Raw genomic sequence first — 17973 nt, forward strand, 5'->3', positions numbered from 1 at the left:
CTGACTTAACACCATAGGAATACATAAACACAAACTAATGAGCAATGTATTTATTTCCTGGCTATGGCACTATTCCTATAGAAACTAAAGATTCCAAAAGAACATCAGCCTAGTTTAGTTTTCCTAAAAGTTACTCATTATTAAACTTGAAAATTGTCTTTTAGTTTCTACCCTATTGTATTCAAATAATTTATGCATACAGAAATGCTCAGCGTAGTTCTTACTTGCTTTAATTATGAGAAAAAAGAAAAATTACAAAGCACATGCTGTATTAGGGCTGAATAAGTATGTATATGTGAATTTATTTTGAATGCCTATATGAATGGTAGTTTATAAAATGAATGGGTTCTCTCAATATCCTGTTGCTATTTGTACTTGACATACAGAAATGAAGAAAACGAAGAATGGATTATCAGAGATCATTTGCTTGAAACTTGTGCATTATTCCCATTTATGCTTATTAGAATAAAGGGAACCCTTTCTATAAAAAGTTGAGAATATGTATAACTGGTTATGACATAGTCATAGACATATATAGTAGACTGTAGAATTATAGTCCTCTCTTGAAATATACCAGATTCAAAATTCACTGGAGAGGATTTAGAGACATCTGTTGTAATTACAGGAACATGGTTTCTAATTCATTTAATTCCCTTTCCTACCTAAACTGTACATATAAGTGAATTTTAAGAGACTGTATAAATAAATTTTTAATTACAAAATGATGTTATACAATACATTATTAATAATAACCAACAATGCATAATGTTTATGCATGAGTCCATTAGAAAGACAAGCTAATGTATGTCAATTCTAAAAGAAAGCACTAATTTATCCTGAATTTGTGAATGAGGTTGAATTCACAAGGCAAGCTGCTGAGTGCAAGCCGTTTTAGCATGCTATTTGGTAGTCAAGAAACATCTTGTACCTGTGGCATTTAGGAGGTATTTATGAATTGGTTCATCATGTGTGATGATCAAGAAGCATATCATTTTTTTTTCTTTTTAGCGAGCCATGCGGTTGGGAAATTTGGAATACGACCATTAAGTTGACAATGTGAGCTTTCCAAGACAGGTGCGGAATAAAATGGCCTAGAGCATCCAAGAAATGTGTGTAGACCTTGCATTTGGGCCCATGGAAACCACAGTTGCATTGTAATAGAATTTCCCAGCATGGCCAACAGGCCTGCTATCTTCACGTGATGCCTTTTCCACACTAGCGGTAACAGATTTCTGAGATCTCCATAGCCAGCTCCAGGCACTCACTAGTCTCGTGGCAGGATTCAAACAGGCTGCAGTCCATGTCACAGTTGCAGGAGCAGTCACTGCGAGGGTGGTTTTCATCTGAGGTGTGATAGTACCAGTGGGAAGGGCAGCACAGGTTGGTACATACTGTTTCACAGGTATCAGGAAGCATTAGGAGACAGTCCCAAAACTGGCAAAACAGACAGGTGAGGATAAGGGAGGCGCACACCTCTGCATAGAGAAAAAGAAGGTATTACAATGTGGGCATCCACACCACGTGGGAAGCTATTTATAAAGAGATGAAATAGATTAGGTCGCAAGTGGTTAGATTGCTAAGGATGTGGAATCACTGTGACGCTTTGATTAACCTGTACCAGATTATCATGCCCTATCCTAGAAATACATACAGTTCAAGTAATCATGGAAATGATTATGAGTGAGAATGTAACCCATGGGACAACTGGAAAGGGCAGGTAGGCGTAGCTGTGTACCTGATAAGTTTATAGCCAACCCTTAAAGATGAATCTGCAGCAGAGGTAATGCACACTGTTACTGTCTCCAGCTCTTCCATCCCCACGCCACTCCTCACTCTACTTAAGTAATTGCTTTATTAACTTCCTGAGCATTTCCTATTGATTCCACTAATCTGGTTATTTAAAGTGCTGTCACTTCTCTAAACCCCTTTATTTACTTTGCCCGTGGAGGTGTGCTGGGAAGGCATATGATGAGCTACCTCTCTGGAAACCTTACAGCTCTCTGAGTAATAGTGGGGCCTTCCCAAATGTAGCAGCCTCAAGAGCAATTAGAGTTGGGAATATGAGAGGGAAGGGAAACAAGAAGAGACTGCAAATGTCCTGCTTCTTGTCACTAGGCTTTGTTATTTTGTGCATCATGGTTTCCCATCAATGTGCCACGCCCATATTCAAATGAAAGTGAAAAGCACATTTCCAAACTTAATATACTTGCTTTTTAAAATAAGCCCGTTTTTTTGGTTGTGTTTTATTTTTAATTGCTGCCTTCCTTTTCCCCCCTTCCAGTTATGCAAAGCTTTGATTTTTATATTAAGTGAAATACGTCATCACATGCCTAAAAGGTTTTAAATCTTATCAGTCTTCTTTAAGAAAATTGGTTTAAAAATTTACTATGCAGACTTGTAAAAATCTGGAAAGTATCTGTAAGGCATTGAAAGTAATTGGTAATTCCAGCCAAGCAGCTGGGATGGGTTATAGATTATTATATTTTTTGCTTCTATAAAGGGAATTAGTTCGAAGACGTAGCAGTTTTCTTGTTATAATTATAACTTATTTTCAGGTTTAAAAGCTTATAAAAAAGTGGGAGTTTTTTTGTAAAAAAAAGTAGGTAAGTATTCATAGAATATGCCATATAATTAATTGGAATAAGCAATTTGAATATTGCTGTTGTTTGAAAGCAACCATTCTAACATGAATTAGGGGGAAAATCCCTCCTACACGGCCTTATCGATTGATTCAGATTTGACTTTCATGAAGATCTTTTTTTTTCTAATAGAAAAATGTTAATAACTTCTTGATTTATAGAATTTTTAGACCCCAGTATTTGGAGTCAGTCATGGGTTTTGAACTCAAGAGCCTGGGTGCTTTCCTTTACCTTTTGCTCAAGGCTAGTGCACTATCACTTTGAGCTACCTTGCCACTTCCAGTTTTCTGGTGGTTAGTTGGAGATAAAAGGCTCAGTCTTTCTTTTCCAGGCTGGCTTTGAACCATGATCCTCAGATCTGAACCTTCTTAAATAGCTAGGATTACAGGCATGAAACATCCATGCCAGGTCATAATTTTTTTTCTTTTATCACGCAATCTTTAAAAGAAAGGAAAACTTGGAAAAGACTGAAAAAAGAGCAAATATTTTAAGGAAAGTTGTTTTAATTGGTTATAAGAACACTGACTTTCCGAAGTGACTCTTCAATACAGGTAAGCAGCAGTCTTCTCTCCTTCTTTCCTCCCCTCTTACTCTCCCTTTCATTTTTCCCAGTAGGAGGGTAGTACACACACACACACACACACACACACACACACACACACACATGCGCGCGCGTGTGCGCGCACGCGCGCATGTGCACACACATGTGCATATGCACACACGTGACTTTTATGATAACTTTAATCACTATATATTTTTGCAGGTGCTGTGGCCCATTAGTCAGTATTTATAGTTTAGGCAGCATATCCCATAATTCCTCTGTGGTATACATACTCATCTCTTTGCCACACTGGGTATATTTTTATTCACTTAACGCCAGCTTCTAGCATATGGCCAACTCACTCATATCTTCTAAGTCACCACAGAACACCCACAGAAATTCAAGAGTGAGTTAGTACAGACTCTATTTCATGCAGGCTTTTCTGAAGAGGACATGTTGTTGGTTAAAATGTGGGCTCTACAACTTCATCGAGTTTTACCAGTGTCAAGACTGCTTCTGAAGCAGCTCCAGGCAAAGAAGTTCTTCATAGGAAATATTCTAAGGGGTCACTCTTGGGTGGGGGCTCAGGAGACTGACTCAGACTTACGGCCATATGACAATGACCCCAGTGGATGCTTTATACATGAAAGGCTGGAAGTCTTCACTGGCCACAAGATAACTGTAGGTAGAACCTGTTTATAAAATGGCCTTACAATTTTTTGAGGGCATATCTAATTGTAATTGCCAAATTTTCCTACAAGTGGCAGACTCTAGAGATCTCAGCCAGTTGTAGATTTTTAGGCATATAAAAAAAATAAAGTTTTGGCATAATTCTTTGGTCAAATTTGTATTTTTTTTGTCACCTCTCTATTTTTTACTTGAGAATAGAGCTCATTATCTCCTGTTTCTAAGTCAGTCCTTTTTATTTGGTTATCAAAGGCAGACTTTTTCCACCCATTATCCCCCCCAAATCCATGATAACATTAGTGAATTAAAGACAGATTTTATTTCCCCTGAACTTTTCAAGTGTGTTCCATACTTTTCCTAAGAGGCATATATTGAAGAATGCTACCCAAGCAGGCATAACTATTTTACATATGGACAATTTTTGCTTTTGTTTTGTACCAGAAAGCAGTTAGGGGACAGGAAGGATTTTTGCAACTGTTTGCAAAGAGCTGTGAACTTCCCCTTTTGAACAGGTTTATTTTCTCCTTGTCTTCCCTGTATCCTAGGACTATAACAATAAACGTCGTAGTTTGATTTTGTCACGGGATCAACATTCCTCTTCTGTATTCAGTCTCCAGCTTCCTACCTTATCTCTTCTGGGAGAACTTTAAGGATTATGTTGCAATCTAGGCTGGCCAGCCTCACCCCACCCTCCCCCACCCTTGTCTTTTCTCACTGTTCTGACTTATGACTCTTCAACATTCAGATAAATTCACCAGTACTTGAGGTCTTGCTTTTCATTCATTTCCTTTTTCCTCATCCTCCTCTGTCTACCCAGTTCATCTTTGAGTCCAGCGGACCCTACTTGTGCTCAGATGAATTTCAGTATTTGGAGCAAACCTAGCTCACGATTTAACCTACATGCTGTGCCTGCTGCTTGAAATGCACAAGCTCCCCCACTTTATTCCCCCTTCCCATCTTCCCCAACTTCTATTCAAATCCTTAAGTCTTCAGCAGCTTCCCCCATCATACCACGGTAGCGAGCTTTATTTTTAATTCATATCATTAATCACAGAATGGCAATGGCCTAGTTAATTTTTCCTCCAGCTAGAATCTAAGTCATGGGAGGTAGTGAACCTGTATCTCTTGTTCAATGAATCAGTGAATGATTCAGTCATCCCCACTTGCTCAGATGAAAGGTTTAAGGCTGAGAGACTAGTTGTCCCTAGCTGTCCTCATGTCTTCCTGGCTGTGAGGTAGTTGAGCCAGGACTCCTCACTGACCCTTTCATCACCCATAGCCTACGTACTGTGTCCTCCCCTGTTGTATGTGCCCCAAATCTATGTGTTTATCTAAAACCTGTTTCAGTGCTATTTATTTGCATTGTACAAAGGCCTGGAAAGAATGCACAGCTCAGGATTCTTATAAACTTTGCTTATAGATGAAGAAACTGGAGCTTGGAGAGGACTACTCCAGGACATGTGGCAAGGGGCAGAGCTATTACATGAACCCAGATTGTCACCTATACCATCTGGCTCCTTTGTCACATGCTTACAGTTGCTTTCTGCTGGATGTTTTAGTGCTGGACACTGTCAGCCTACTAATGACCTGCCTTCCCCTGTCCCTGTGTCAACCCTGCTCTATTTTGTAATCCCAAGGCTGGCAAAATCCACCGTCCAGGGTCCCTTCTTTAGTGATTTCTGTCTGGCTTCAGTCACAGGTGACAGTAGTGGCTTTTACAAGGCTGGGAGGAAGGGAAACTTGGGATCTTTGTTCCGTCTTATCTCTACTATGGGTGACGTGGGTCTTCTCTTAGATTTGTGTGTCTCTGGACAACCCTTCTGACTCATGCCAGGAATACTCTCTCTTTAATGGGTGTTTGCTTAGTGGGCTAGGAGCTAAAGGCAGCATTGGCTACTCTGAAGTGTTCTGGAGGGACATGGGTATAGATAGGTAAAGCCTTTCTCTTATAGCTCATTCTGGGGTCGCCTCTCTGTCACTGTGTTTGAGTTCTCAGCTTTCTCCCACCATCCTTAACAAGTTCCCCATGAGGGGACTATCTCCACAGAGTGTCCTGGCTTCCACTGCCCAGCTAGCTGTCTCACACTTCTTACACCTGGAATAAAGGTGAGTTAGATGGAACAGAGACCCACAAGCCTTCCATCCCACAGTGATGCTTAGCTGAGAGCTAGAAGCTGTGACAGAATATCTCTTAAGGTTGTGCCATTACTATTCTTTAAATATCTCTTGGGTATCTTTTGGACACCTAGATGCTAAGTGACAATTCCGTTATGACACTGAAGAACCAATGTGGCTTCCAGAGGTGCTAAATACCCTACTAGGGACTGAGTAATTAAGAGGGAGACTGTCTCATTAGAAAGGATCACGTTTAATTATAGCATAAAAGATACCAATGAAAGGAAGTTCTACAAATAGATGTGAGGTCAGGCTCTCAGTCATGGTGGCACATTCCTTTGCCTTTGTTTCTCAGCTTTATGTCTTGTCACATGGTACCCATGGTTACAGAGAGGACCAGAGGTATTTCTAGCTGCCAAATGCAGTTCCTGAAACATTTTTTCCAATGTCTAAAACATACCCTTTTATTTCCTTGCACATCATTATACAAAGCAGCAAGAATTTGGTTCCTGCAGATGTAACCCTAGATACCTAAAAACTCTTCTTTCTCTTCTATAATAAAGTAAGATTTAAAATAATAAAAATGGTAAGCAGAAAGAGGAGGAGCCAGATCAATTTGTTCCCAACCCCATCTTCTAATGCATTTTTGTGCCATCACAGGAAATGCACTGTATCATAAGATTCGTGGTCCAGTGGCTCTGATGGATTATTGTATGATTTTGGTCCTAAAGTATCAAAAATTAGATCTCCTGCCCCAAGTTCTTAAGACAAATACATCTGTAATATAGAATGGGAATAAATAAAGTGTGACTGAATGCTTGTCTCTAGTGAGGCTATCATCTCTGATGTTATCAATTTTAATAGCTACTTAAATATGTCAAGATCTATTTAAGCTCAGACAAGCACAGCTAACATCTTAAGTCAGTTCTTTAGAAAGTAGAATGACTGGATTTGGGTGATACTTAGGAAATTTGTGCTTATGTGTATTTTTTTTTCTGAGCAAATGAACTGAAATAATTACAAAATTGAAACATTTTATAAGGTGACACCACGGCATTTAATTGTGTGAGATTTACAGAGTAGGAAAATGTAATCATTTTATTCAGTAGTCCATGGTGTAATTAAGACTATTCTTTGAGGTAGCTCATATTTATGATTTTCCTTTTCTATCTGGGTGACAGGTCTCAAATTCAGAGTTATACATCAATTAGGCATATTGTCAGGGTTCTTCCTCTTCTTTTTTTTGGATTCTTGTTTTCCAATGTGATATATATTCTTTGCTTTTTTTTTATCCATAGAGATGCTTTTGCAATCAGAAGCAGGTGTACAGCTAGTTCTCTGGACTTTTTCCATGTTACTGGAGGAATGGGCCACACAGGATGAACCACAATTCAGTAATAAAGTAATGTGGTAGCACATGGCATGTGATGTTCAGCAAAGATCCTTTTAAATTCCCATCAGAGCACACACCATGAACTGTGTTAATGGATGCCACATATTTTACAAAATCTGCATGTGTGAGCCTTTTCCATCCTGTTTTAAGTGGGGAGATGTATATAAATAATAGATATTAGCAATTAAGCATCCGTTTTTATGCACTCATTTATACATTTGAAAATAAATTAGCCACAAACTACATAAAAGTGGATGCAATCTTCGCTTTTCCCTTCTGTTTTCCCTGCTGTTCCTAAAAGATATTTCTGTATTTATCTCAGTACGAACAATGACCCCAGTTCTCAATTTCTGCATCCTTAAATTAATTACTATCAAAAAAATCTCTAGAATGAATTGAGTAGGACTTAACTCTTGATTTCCTTCATTTTTGCTTTTCTGGATAATGAATGTTTCTTGGCATTATGTGTGGGTATTTCTTTGGATTTTCTACTTTCTATTTTATCCAGGTAGGGAAAGCTCTTATCCTGGGAGGGGATTTTGCAGAAGGGGGTTTAGCATGGGTGGGCTATGATCAATACTTGCAGCTTAAAACCTGAACTTCCTGGAGTACACTGGCTTCTGGCTGCTTCATTTGAAAACAATACGAGAGGTGTTTAGAACGAACACTAAATAATTTTGAAAAGAAAGAAGATAAAGAAATCAACTCAATTCACCCAGGCTTGTGGCTCTCCTTTGATCCACAGAACAAAGAGTAATCTGTCACTTTTTTTGCATGAGGCACCTGAGCAGTGGTTACCATTTTAATGGAGTAGTCATTTGGGATTCTTCTTTTGAAACTTGCTGCTTTGTTTGCCCTTCTCCCAGCATTACTGAGGAAATAGATGGAAGTGATACAGGGGACACATTTGTTTTCCTCTATGTGATGGCAAATCATAGTTTAAGGGTCCTGACTCTTCAGCACAGATGAGTGCCACTGGAGAATTTCTAGTATTTTTTTCCATGAAATGCTCTATTGTCAAGACGTCTCTGCAGAGAATTGCTACATTGCTCCATTCTTGGATTTAGTGTTCATTGTTACCAAAGCTAGAAATTTGAACATCATCCTAGATTTAGGCCTAAAGTTGCATTGTTGGGTATATTTTGAGATCCCTAAAAATAAATAGGAATAGTTACCAACACCAGGAATTTTAGATATTTCACATAATAATCTGTGTTGTGTGTGTGTGTGTGTGTGTGTGTGTGTATGTGTGTGTGTGTGTGTGTGTGTGTGCGCGCGCGCGCGTGTGTGTGTGTGTGTCTGTCTGTCTGTCTGTCTATGTGTATGTGTGCTGGCTTTGAATTTCAATCTCCAATCCTGTGATTACAGGTGCAAGCCACCTGGACCTAACTCACATATGAATCTCAACCTTTGGCTATTCTTGAAAAACTTTTAAGATCTGAGAATTGGTATGGAAACCATTCTATAAAGCTGGACAGGAGCAGTGACCTTCAGACGAGACAGGTGTTCTTCTGGTTGCCATGTTCCTCACCATTCCCTCTGCGTATTCTCCCAGCTTGTTATTCTTCACAACCTCTTCTGGCAATGGCAGACAATTGAGTCTGTAGTTTCTAGTCTAGGGCACCCATGTCAACATTTGCTCACAGAACCACATTTTATGCCATGTGTTAGAAGTCTTCTCTCTCCTTGCTGTTTAAAACCATAAGCATAATAAAAGCTAAATTGAGTTTTGACTCTGTAACAGACTTCCTATTAGGTTCTTATATGTGCAATTTCATGTGATCCTTTCAATGCCTCCTGGTGTGGTATTGTCCTATTAGATAAATGAGAGATGGATTTTTAAAAAAAGGGATCCAAACCAAATTTTTCCAATTTTATGTATTCATAAAAAAGCAAGGGTTAAACTAATGTGATTCCAAAGCTGATATTATACAAAATTAACTATTTTCCTCATGTTTAAAAGTCAAGTATGAGTGTCAATGCCCAATGAAGAACAATGCCCTAATAGTACAAATCTCTTTGAGAAATGCTAACCTTTCCTTCTACGTGCTTGTAGATACTGAATGTTCCAAAACTCTTGCGTGGCATATATTTCCTGTACATATCATTGCAAAATAGTCCACCTGAGTTAAACTCTACATGCTGTCCTGGACACTCTTTCAACTTGACTGTAACTTGGCCTCATGTCAAACAAATAAGAATGGCCCGGAAGTTGGGCCGGGAGTTTGGCCTAGTGGTTAAAGTGCTTGCCTAGCATGCATGAAGACCCGGGTTCGATTCCTCGGTACCACATACATAGAAAAAAGCCAGAAGTGGTGCTGGGGCTCAAGTGGTAGAGCTCTAGCCTTGAGAAAGTCCAAGGACAGTGCTCAGGCCCTGAGCTCAAGCCCAGGACTGGCAAAAAAAAAAAAAAAAGAATGGCCCGGAAGGAACCTTACCCGGAAGAGCCAGTCTTTCTACAGATTGCTGAGGGAAGCATCTCGATATTTTGTACAGATTGTCTCAGCAATACTTTAGTATTCTCCCAATCTGCCTCTTTCTTACTGTCTGTCTAGAGCCCCAGGCTGAATAGCCCAATAGATGAAAAAGAGAGGCTTTACTATTGTCTTCATAGTCCCACACAGAAATGGTGACACTCCACCCCAGCTATTTAAAACACATTGCTGCTGATTCCCAGCTTCGAGAGCAAACAATCTGTCAAGCACCTCATAATTGCAAAGTGACCTTGACACATGTCATTCAGCAGGGTTTTTAAATCTAAATCATCCTGTTTAATATTCATAAAGATTTTTTTCCCTACCAGCATATGTGATGCTTTTACAGGGGTTGGGGGTTTGGGAGCTTTATTTAGAGATGGGTTGAATTCTGAGAAACATACCATCCGTGTCTCTCTGATGAGCTGAAGTATCAGTTTGGAGGTAGGAAAATTTTGTTTGGCATTCTTCAAGGGAGGACAGTGATGTGCTGGACTCTGACAGATTTTTTTCCGTGGGGCTTTCCTTGGCTGATCCATCTGTGATATTGAATTCGGATACTGAATTTATAACCATAGCATTAATAGGTTTCTCGTCTGCATACTTTTCATTTGTGAGTTGCGTATCTAGATGAAAAAAAAGGAAGAAAACACACATGCACAAACCCACTGTAATTTTACCTAGGGATCTGAGAATAGACATTGGCAGCAAAATGCACACTTGTAGACTCTGATAAGAATAAAACTACGGAAAAAGAGCTAAGTATTACTGAGCAGGGTGCTTTTGAAAACTAAAGGAGGAATAGCAGAACATACTCATAAAATTTTGAACATGCTGCAAGTTTCACCTATTACAATCATTTGCAGTGGAAATCTCTGCTATAGAAGAAATAATGAGAAGATAAAGAATTCCTTCAGTTGGGTTTATAAGACCTCATAGTATGTTGTTATTATACTTTCATAGTATGTTACAATTCTGATAAGCAAGAGTAAGGTTTTATCTTTGTCAGTTTTGGGCTTGAACTCAGGGCCTGGGCACTGTCCCCGAGCCTCTTTGTGCTCGAGGCTAGCACTCTACCACTTGAGCCACAGTGCCACTTTTGGTTTTTGAGTGGTTAAATGAGACTCTTTTCTGCCTGATCTGGCTTCAGACAGAAATCCTCATATCTCAGCCTCCTGAATAGTTAGGATTGCAGGTGTGAGCTACCACTGTCCAGTAAGAGCAAATGTTTAAATGCTGGGTAGTTCCACTGAAAGATTTACCTTGGTTCAATCAAATTACAACTTATTTCTACATTCTTTCCGCAAAGATGATCAGTTGCTGCCTTTTCTCTGACTTGGCTTTTTCTTAAGCTCCCTACTCTTGGTGTTGGTGATGTTTTTCTCAGGAACGTGTGCTTTATTCCATAGATCCAACTGACATACTTGTTAGAGATGTTCAAACAACTTCTGCAACAAGGTCAATGATGAATGTTCTGCTTTATAGAGCCATAGAGAAGGCTGAGAAGGTCAGGCAGTTTCTGTATTTGATAGCTCCTGTGTTTCTTCACTCATTCCATATAATTATCAGGGAAGTGTCTCACAGAGCAGGCATGGTGGTACATATTATGGTGCAGTGGTTACCAAAACATGCGTGGTCCCTGGTTTTCCCACTCACCAAACCAACTAGCAAACATCAGATTGATTAGAGTCTTGTAGGAGCATCTGGAAGAAAAGTATCTCAAGTCTTCCTGGGCAAGAGAGGAAGTCGGAATGATGGTACCATTAATCCATCACTTAACTAATTTCATTAAGCAAAGCTTTAAGATAAAAAAAAATAGTAAAAAGAAAAGAAGTAAACATTCTGAAATAGCAGCAATGTTTAGTTTTTATTCCCTCTTAGTTCCGATTTAATGCACCCTGACTAGAAATGGCAGAAATGGGGGCTTAGGCAAGTATCCATTATAGACATTAGCAAGTATCGCAATTAGCATAATATTGAATATTGAAATAGAATTTGGAACCAATTCAGAAACTCCATGTTTCCTCTAACCCAAGAGGGAGTCTACAGAATAGTTATATTAATTATATATTATTATTGTTAATCAATATCACAACCTGATGGATATTGAAATAACCATTTAGACCACCTAGAACAATAGTGTATGTAGAACATCTAGCATGCACACACACTGACCTGCATGAACTTTGAATTTTATGTCAAGGTTTGTATTACCATTTGTATACCTTACTGTACTTAAGAATCTCAAAGACTCAACAAAATAGATATTATTACTATACTTGAACAGATGGAAATATTAGAAATTGTTATTATCTTCAATGCACAACAGATGAATGTATAATAAAGACTTAGAAAATTCACTCAGGTCAGTTATCTAAGGTCAGTCTGAGAGCAGGGATTTCAATGGAGGGTTAGTGGATTTACAAAGCCTTGCTCTTATCCTGGTCCTGACTCTATTACGCAACACATCTCTGAATTGTGCTTTGATTTTATTTGGCAGCTGCAGTGCACCAGACCCACCTTTCCCTGCACAGGACTTGTGAACCAGCTTCTTACACACCTGTGTGTTCAATTCCAGCTGCTTTGTAATATAGGTTGGAGAAAAGCAAAGACAGAGCTAATACTAGGCAAACCCCTGAGGAGCAAAGAGCTTACCACAGCCTTTTATTTAACAGAATTAATTAACAATCGGTTCAAATGATCACACATAGTCAGGCTGCATGTAATTGAAATTGTTTTTGTACAAAGTAATTCTGTCACAGCAAAAAGAAATTGGGTACAAGTTACTGGAATGTAAGACCATGCTGAGATTATGTTATATAGTCAAGTGATATATGTGTGTGGGGGGGTTCTTTTTAGTTTTGCAGTAACTTTACATATATCATTTAAAATGTAGGTGATGTGCAACCTTAAACAACCATTTGGAAGGACACAGAGCTTTTACTGAGAAACGTTATGGAGAAGTTAAGCTTCCATTCATAAAGTTATTTTAATTCTACATTTCTGTTTATACTTTTATTTAATTTGTATTCCCCAGTGGGAACTATCTGTTGCTCATTAAAAAAAAAAACCACCTGATATACACGCACACATTTGGGAACCCGGTCTGTTCAATTCTGAATTCTGACAATTTGAAGGGAATCACAGTTTGGGGTGAATGTTACTGACATCTCACCCTACTTTTTAATAGATAAAATACTGACAATAATTCCCCAGATCTTGTCCTCTATGGCGTTCCTTGACATTGTACCCGAGGTATTATAAAGTAAGCATAAGCTGCAAGGAGACACATATAAAAAGTGGTATCACATCTTCTGTAGAGAGAACTATTTTGGAATTAAATAAGGAACTCGTGAAACTATATTTGGGATGTTATACATAGTTCTTGACATTAACTTGTAGAAAATAGGTTAAAAAGAAACAAAATTGAGAAAAAATAGGAGCTCATCAATAGTTCTTCGAAAAAATTAAAGTGTATCTTCAAAGTCAGTGAAATAGAAAATTCATGTTTGAGTTAGAAGTAATTTCGAGAATCAGTAGGCATAAACTAAGGAACAGAAAGATAGACAGTTAATTAATTTTTATTACCATTGAGTAAATGTTATTAATTTAATTCAATTAACATTTATTGAGTACCCACATGCAATAGATGAATCAATGTGACAGGAGCGATTAATTTATTTACTTTAAGTTATTAAAGAAACATCTTAATGCTTTTCAATTTTGTTCACTAAATATGACTTGGTAATTTTCATATATATATTTTCACTTTGAGTCTTAGAGATACAGATATGAGAATTAGAACTAAGCATCATCTCTTCTGTGTTGGATCTTCTCATTCTGCTATTATTTATGCTTTTTCTTTTCTCTTTTTCTTCCTTCCCTTCCTCTACCTCCTCTCTTCTCTTCTACAATTCTTTCCATTCCTTTATCCTTTTTCTTTCACTTTTAAATTTCTACTCTTTTCCTCTTTAATATCAAATTCTTTGACACGTTTTCCTGTTTCTTTTAATTCTTCCTTCCTCCCTGTCTGGCCTTCCCTCAAAAACCACATTTGTCCATATTCTGACTCAATTAATTTTTGTGAAGTTGACCTCTACATCTCAATACACATTGCCTTCCAGCCAGCCACCAACTGGGCCACTTTTACGAAGCATCAACTCCTTGTCTAGCTCTGTCCTAACAAACCACTGGGGGATTCACAGAAAAATGACTAAGTCTTCTTTGGTTCTTAAGAAGCCCACTCGCAGCACGAATACTGCTCTCACATTTGCTACTGGCTATTGGATATTATCTTTAGGATACCAGCCAAGTCCTTTCAATTTCATGTCTCTTTAAATAAGTTCTTATTTCTCTCTCCAAACTGGGTAGCTTTGGTTATCACTTAGGAATACAAAATCTGAGGGTTTTTTTATTCTATTGTCATTTCTTTTCCAATCCATAAGGCTCAAAACAGTTATTTGGCTTGCCTCAATCCTCTAGTCAGTTATTATTTTTCCTGGTAAATAATCCTCCAGCCTACTGATGGCATGAGTTTGATTCTCCTCTGTGCTGTCGTATCTCCTTAGGGATTCTTGTTCTGCACCTGGTAACTACTCTTTAAGATACCTTCTACAATATAATAAAAAAATGCTTTGATAAACTCTTATCTTCTCATCACATCAAGCATGAAACAAAGGCGAACATAGTGAAAATTTTCTTGTGAGTGGTAAACTCCATAAAACTTGATGGAAATTTTTTAATTCAAGGGAGAGTGATTTTAACTTCAGTTCTAGATTCAAATGCTTAAACTGAGTATTTCAGATGTATAGACCATTTTAAAGCTATAATGGTGAATTACATTTTTCTTTGGATTTGAACTGTAAGGTGGCTTAGAATTTAGTATGGCAATTTTCTGTGGTTGAAATCAGATCAAGGCAAATGAGTGACATTTCAAGGTATAAGCCACCAACCCATTAACAAATTACTGTGGTTGGTAAAATAGTAAGTGAAGTGACATTGTACAGAAAAAAATGATAAAAATTCTATGAAGTTACCACAAATGTTAGAATGTTTTAAGGAATATGTGACCATAGTTTTCAAAGCTTGGTCGATAAAATACAATATATAAAATAAATGACATTAACATATCAAAAATGATGAATATTACATTTGGAATAAAAGTTTCAGCATGTATAGATCACTATTCTGGATTTTGTTTTTGTTTTTGTTGATTGTGGGGCTTGAACTCTGGGCATGGGCGCTGTCCCTGAGCTCTTCAGTTCAAGGCTAGTGATCTTCCACTTGAGCCACAGTGCCACTTCCAGTTTTCAGTCTTATGGACTTTAGTGCCTGGGCTGGCTTTGAAAGCTGGCTTTGAGACCTGATGAGGTCTCAGCCTCCTGAGTAGTTTGGATTACAGCCATGAGCCACTGGCCCCTGGCTTACTATTCTTACTTATTTCATTTTTTGAAGAAATATCTTACTATATTTATTGCCCATGATGCCATCAAATCTTCAGCCTCTTAAGAAGCTTATGTCACAAGCCTAGGCCACCACACCCATTACTATAATTCTTATATTGATTAAAATTGGAAAACAGCTAAAGACAGGACTGTGTTAGGAAGATAAGGATTTGTTGGCAATAATAAAAGCCAAATAAAAAGTGATGGATTCTCAAAGAGACTTGGTTTGCAAGAAAAATCAAACTTTTATTTGGAAGCTAAGTGGAGAACTGTTTTTCCATCTGAAGGATAAAGTCTTCCTAAAATATTGTCACTTTTTGAAGTTGAATGAGCATAAGGAGGCCTGGAATATTCAATGGCTATGGCCTGCTAAACTGGATAAAACAGAGCCTTGGGATTCATTAAATCTAACTTCTTAGGGGAAATAAGTGAGATACATATATCTGAAGTTTTTCCTCTTTAATTTTCAAATGTCAGTGCTGGGTAGTAGATGTCCTTTAAAAACTTTCAATTCAAAGAAGCAGATTTATACATCATTGTTTTATTTTGTCTTTGGCAGCAAATGTAACTCAGTCTTAAACACATTAGACAAAATGTTTATTGAGGGCTATGGCAAGAAGACATTTTAAAGCTTTTCCATCAGCCTTACAAAAATCTTTTCAAAAAATCAACAAAGAGCAGAAGTATATTATTTCCCCAGAAACTGTAGTAGTGAGTGTTCCAGGTGAAAAGGATTATGGACTGAGGAAAGTTGAACATAACTCCTTCCCTTCTCCCCTTCCCAAGCTTTCTGGACTTCAGAGCGAATTGTTTTGTTTTTCAGTTGACATGTTTTGTTGTTGTTTGTTTGCTTCTTGTTTAAGATTTCTAGATAATAACTTGTTTTCTGGTTATTACCACACTTTGGACATATACTGAAGACATTAGCTAAGTGATAATATTTTCATAATCAGATCATAAGCTGGTAAAAAGTGCCATTCAATCCTAAGAGGTAGTTGAATCGTCTCCAGACATGAAAACATCTTGCAATTACGAGTCTCTGTGTCATTTTTATGCAGTTACATTGAGTTTAATGTTTGTCTTAGGAAATAAAGATTATGTTACCCAGGGGGGGAAGGAAAAATTGGTTAGCAATTTTTATAGTTGGATGCCCTTGGATGAAATGGGGAATAAATGAAGCCACAGAGCCTGTAAACTTCTGCATAATTGGAATCACAGTTGATTTTGCATAGCTATTAGGATTGCATTATAAATGCTAAAAATTAAATTCTAAATGGTTGAAAATACTTTCTATTGTGTTCAATCTATCACTGTCCATTCATTCCCACCATTTGAATATCACTTACAGTTTCTCATGTGTACTATCACATTTGAAGTTGACCACAGTATAGCAAAGGTTTGCCCCAGTTGACATGAGTTAGGAAGTTCCATGAGGCTTAGTGGTTTACAGGTAAGAGGCAAAGCTGGAGCTTGAATTTACCTGTTTTCCAGTTCCTATGGCTGCCAAAGCTTGCATTCACAAACTGCTTTAGAATCCAAGTACTGTGCTATGAGGTTGAGCTGTGGCTCTGAAGTTGAACTCTTATCTCTGTAGACTATCCTCTTTCCTAGTTAACTGATCTTGTTCAAATGTATTGTGGGTGAGACTAGTAAGCACATTCTGCCTATGTTCAAGCCAGAACCCCCATTTACTAACTAATGATTTCATTGTCCAAACTTAACCCTAAAACTCCATGCATGAATCTTCCTACACATGTATCCCTAGCCCAAGGAAAGCTGCAAAGATGTAGGTTGATATTCTTATTAAAGCTCTTTCTTGAGTTTGTATTGTGATTCATTTTTGTGGTTAGATTTCCTTCCCTTTCTGTGGTGAGTGCCTTGAAGAAATGCATGTCCTATCCATATACTACTTCCCAGAGGTTGGCACAGCATCTGGCAAAAAGCAAGTGTTAATACTTTGCATTTGGCTGATGAGCTGACTGACAGATTAAGGTAGGGCATCTCAGGATTCTGAAAGGCTCTTCCTCAGGAGACATACTTTAAACACATTCCATTGGCCTTTCTCTTCTACTAATTGTATCCCAGTTGTTTCCGATAAAAAAGAATCTTCATATTTCTCTCTTATGCTAAAATACTTACCAAAATCTACTTTGATTTAAAAGCAATATTGAAAGTAAATTTACATCTTCCTATGTATGAAAGACTTTAAAAAGTGGCGCTGTTGCTCAATGGGTAGGGCAGTATCCCTGGAGCTGAGAGCTCAGGGACAGCGCCCAGGCCCAGAGTTCAAGCCCCAAGACTGACCAAAAAAAAAAGACTTTCAAGAACCTAAAAATATACAAAGCAAATAATGCTATTTTATATGCATTGTTGTATATTTCTGTTACAAAAATGTATATGCATATATATATGTGTGTGCGTTAATTAGAATTAAAGTATATGAATTAGAATGGATACTATAATCTTATTAGTAAATATTAGCATACTAAGTAGAATACAAGTATATTAATATATTTGAAAATCTAATTAGTATTAAACATTCCACTTTTAATATGTAGATAAAATAATTCTCAGATATATCACTTATTCTTTTAAGAGTTTTACATGTGTTATCCCACTTAATATCCAGCACTCCTACATGGTAGATGTACTAATGTCATCTTCTGTTCCCACGAAGGCT

At 37.7% G+C, this 17973-nt stretch overlaps 1 protein-coding gene across 1 annotated transcript in view; it reads right to left on the reverse strand.

Moving 5' to 3' along the window:
- Positions 1–1215: 1215 nt before the first annotated feature.
- Positions 1216–17973, reverse strand: part of Mdfic2 (MyoD family inhibitor domain containing 2) — a 35235-nt gene continuing 18477 nt past the window's right edge. Inside the window, exons 3-4 of the mRNA XM_090353083.1 lie at positions 10254–10475; positions 1216–1475 (exon numbers count right to left, since the gene is read on the reverse strand). Of these exons, the coding sequence (XP_090209209.1) occupies positions 1216–1475; positions 10254–10475 (482 nt within the window). The remainder of the gene's footprint in view (positions 1476–10253; positions 10476–17973) is intronic.

The sequence above is a fragment of the Megascapheus bottae genome, chromosome 2 (assembly GCF_031878675.1).
Source record: "Megascapheus bottae isolate mThoBot1 chromosome 2, mThoBot2.hap1, whole genome shotgun sequence".
Lineage (NCBI taxonomy): Eukaryota > Metazoa > Chordata > Mammalia > Rodentia > Geomyidae > Megascapheus > Megascapheus bottae.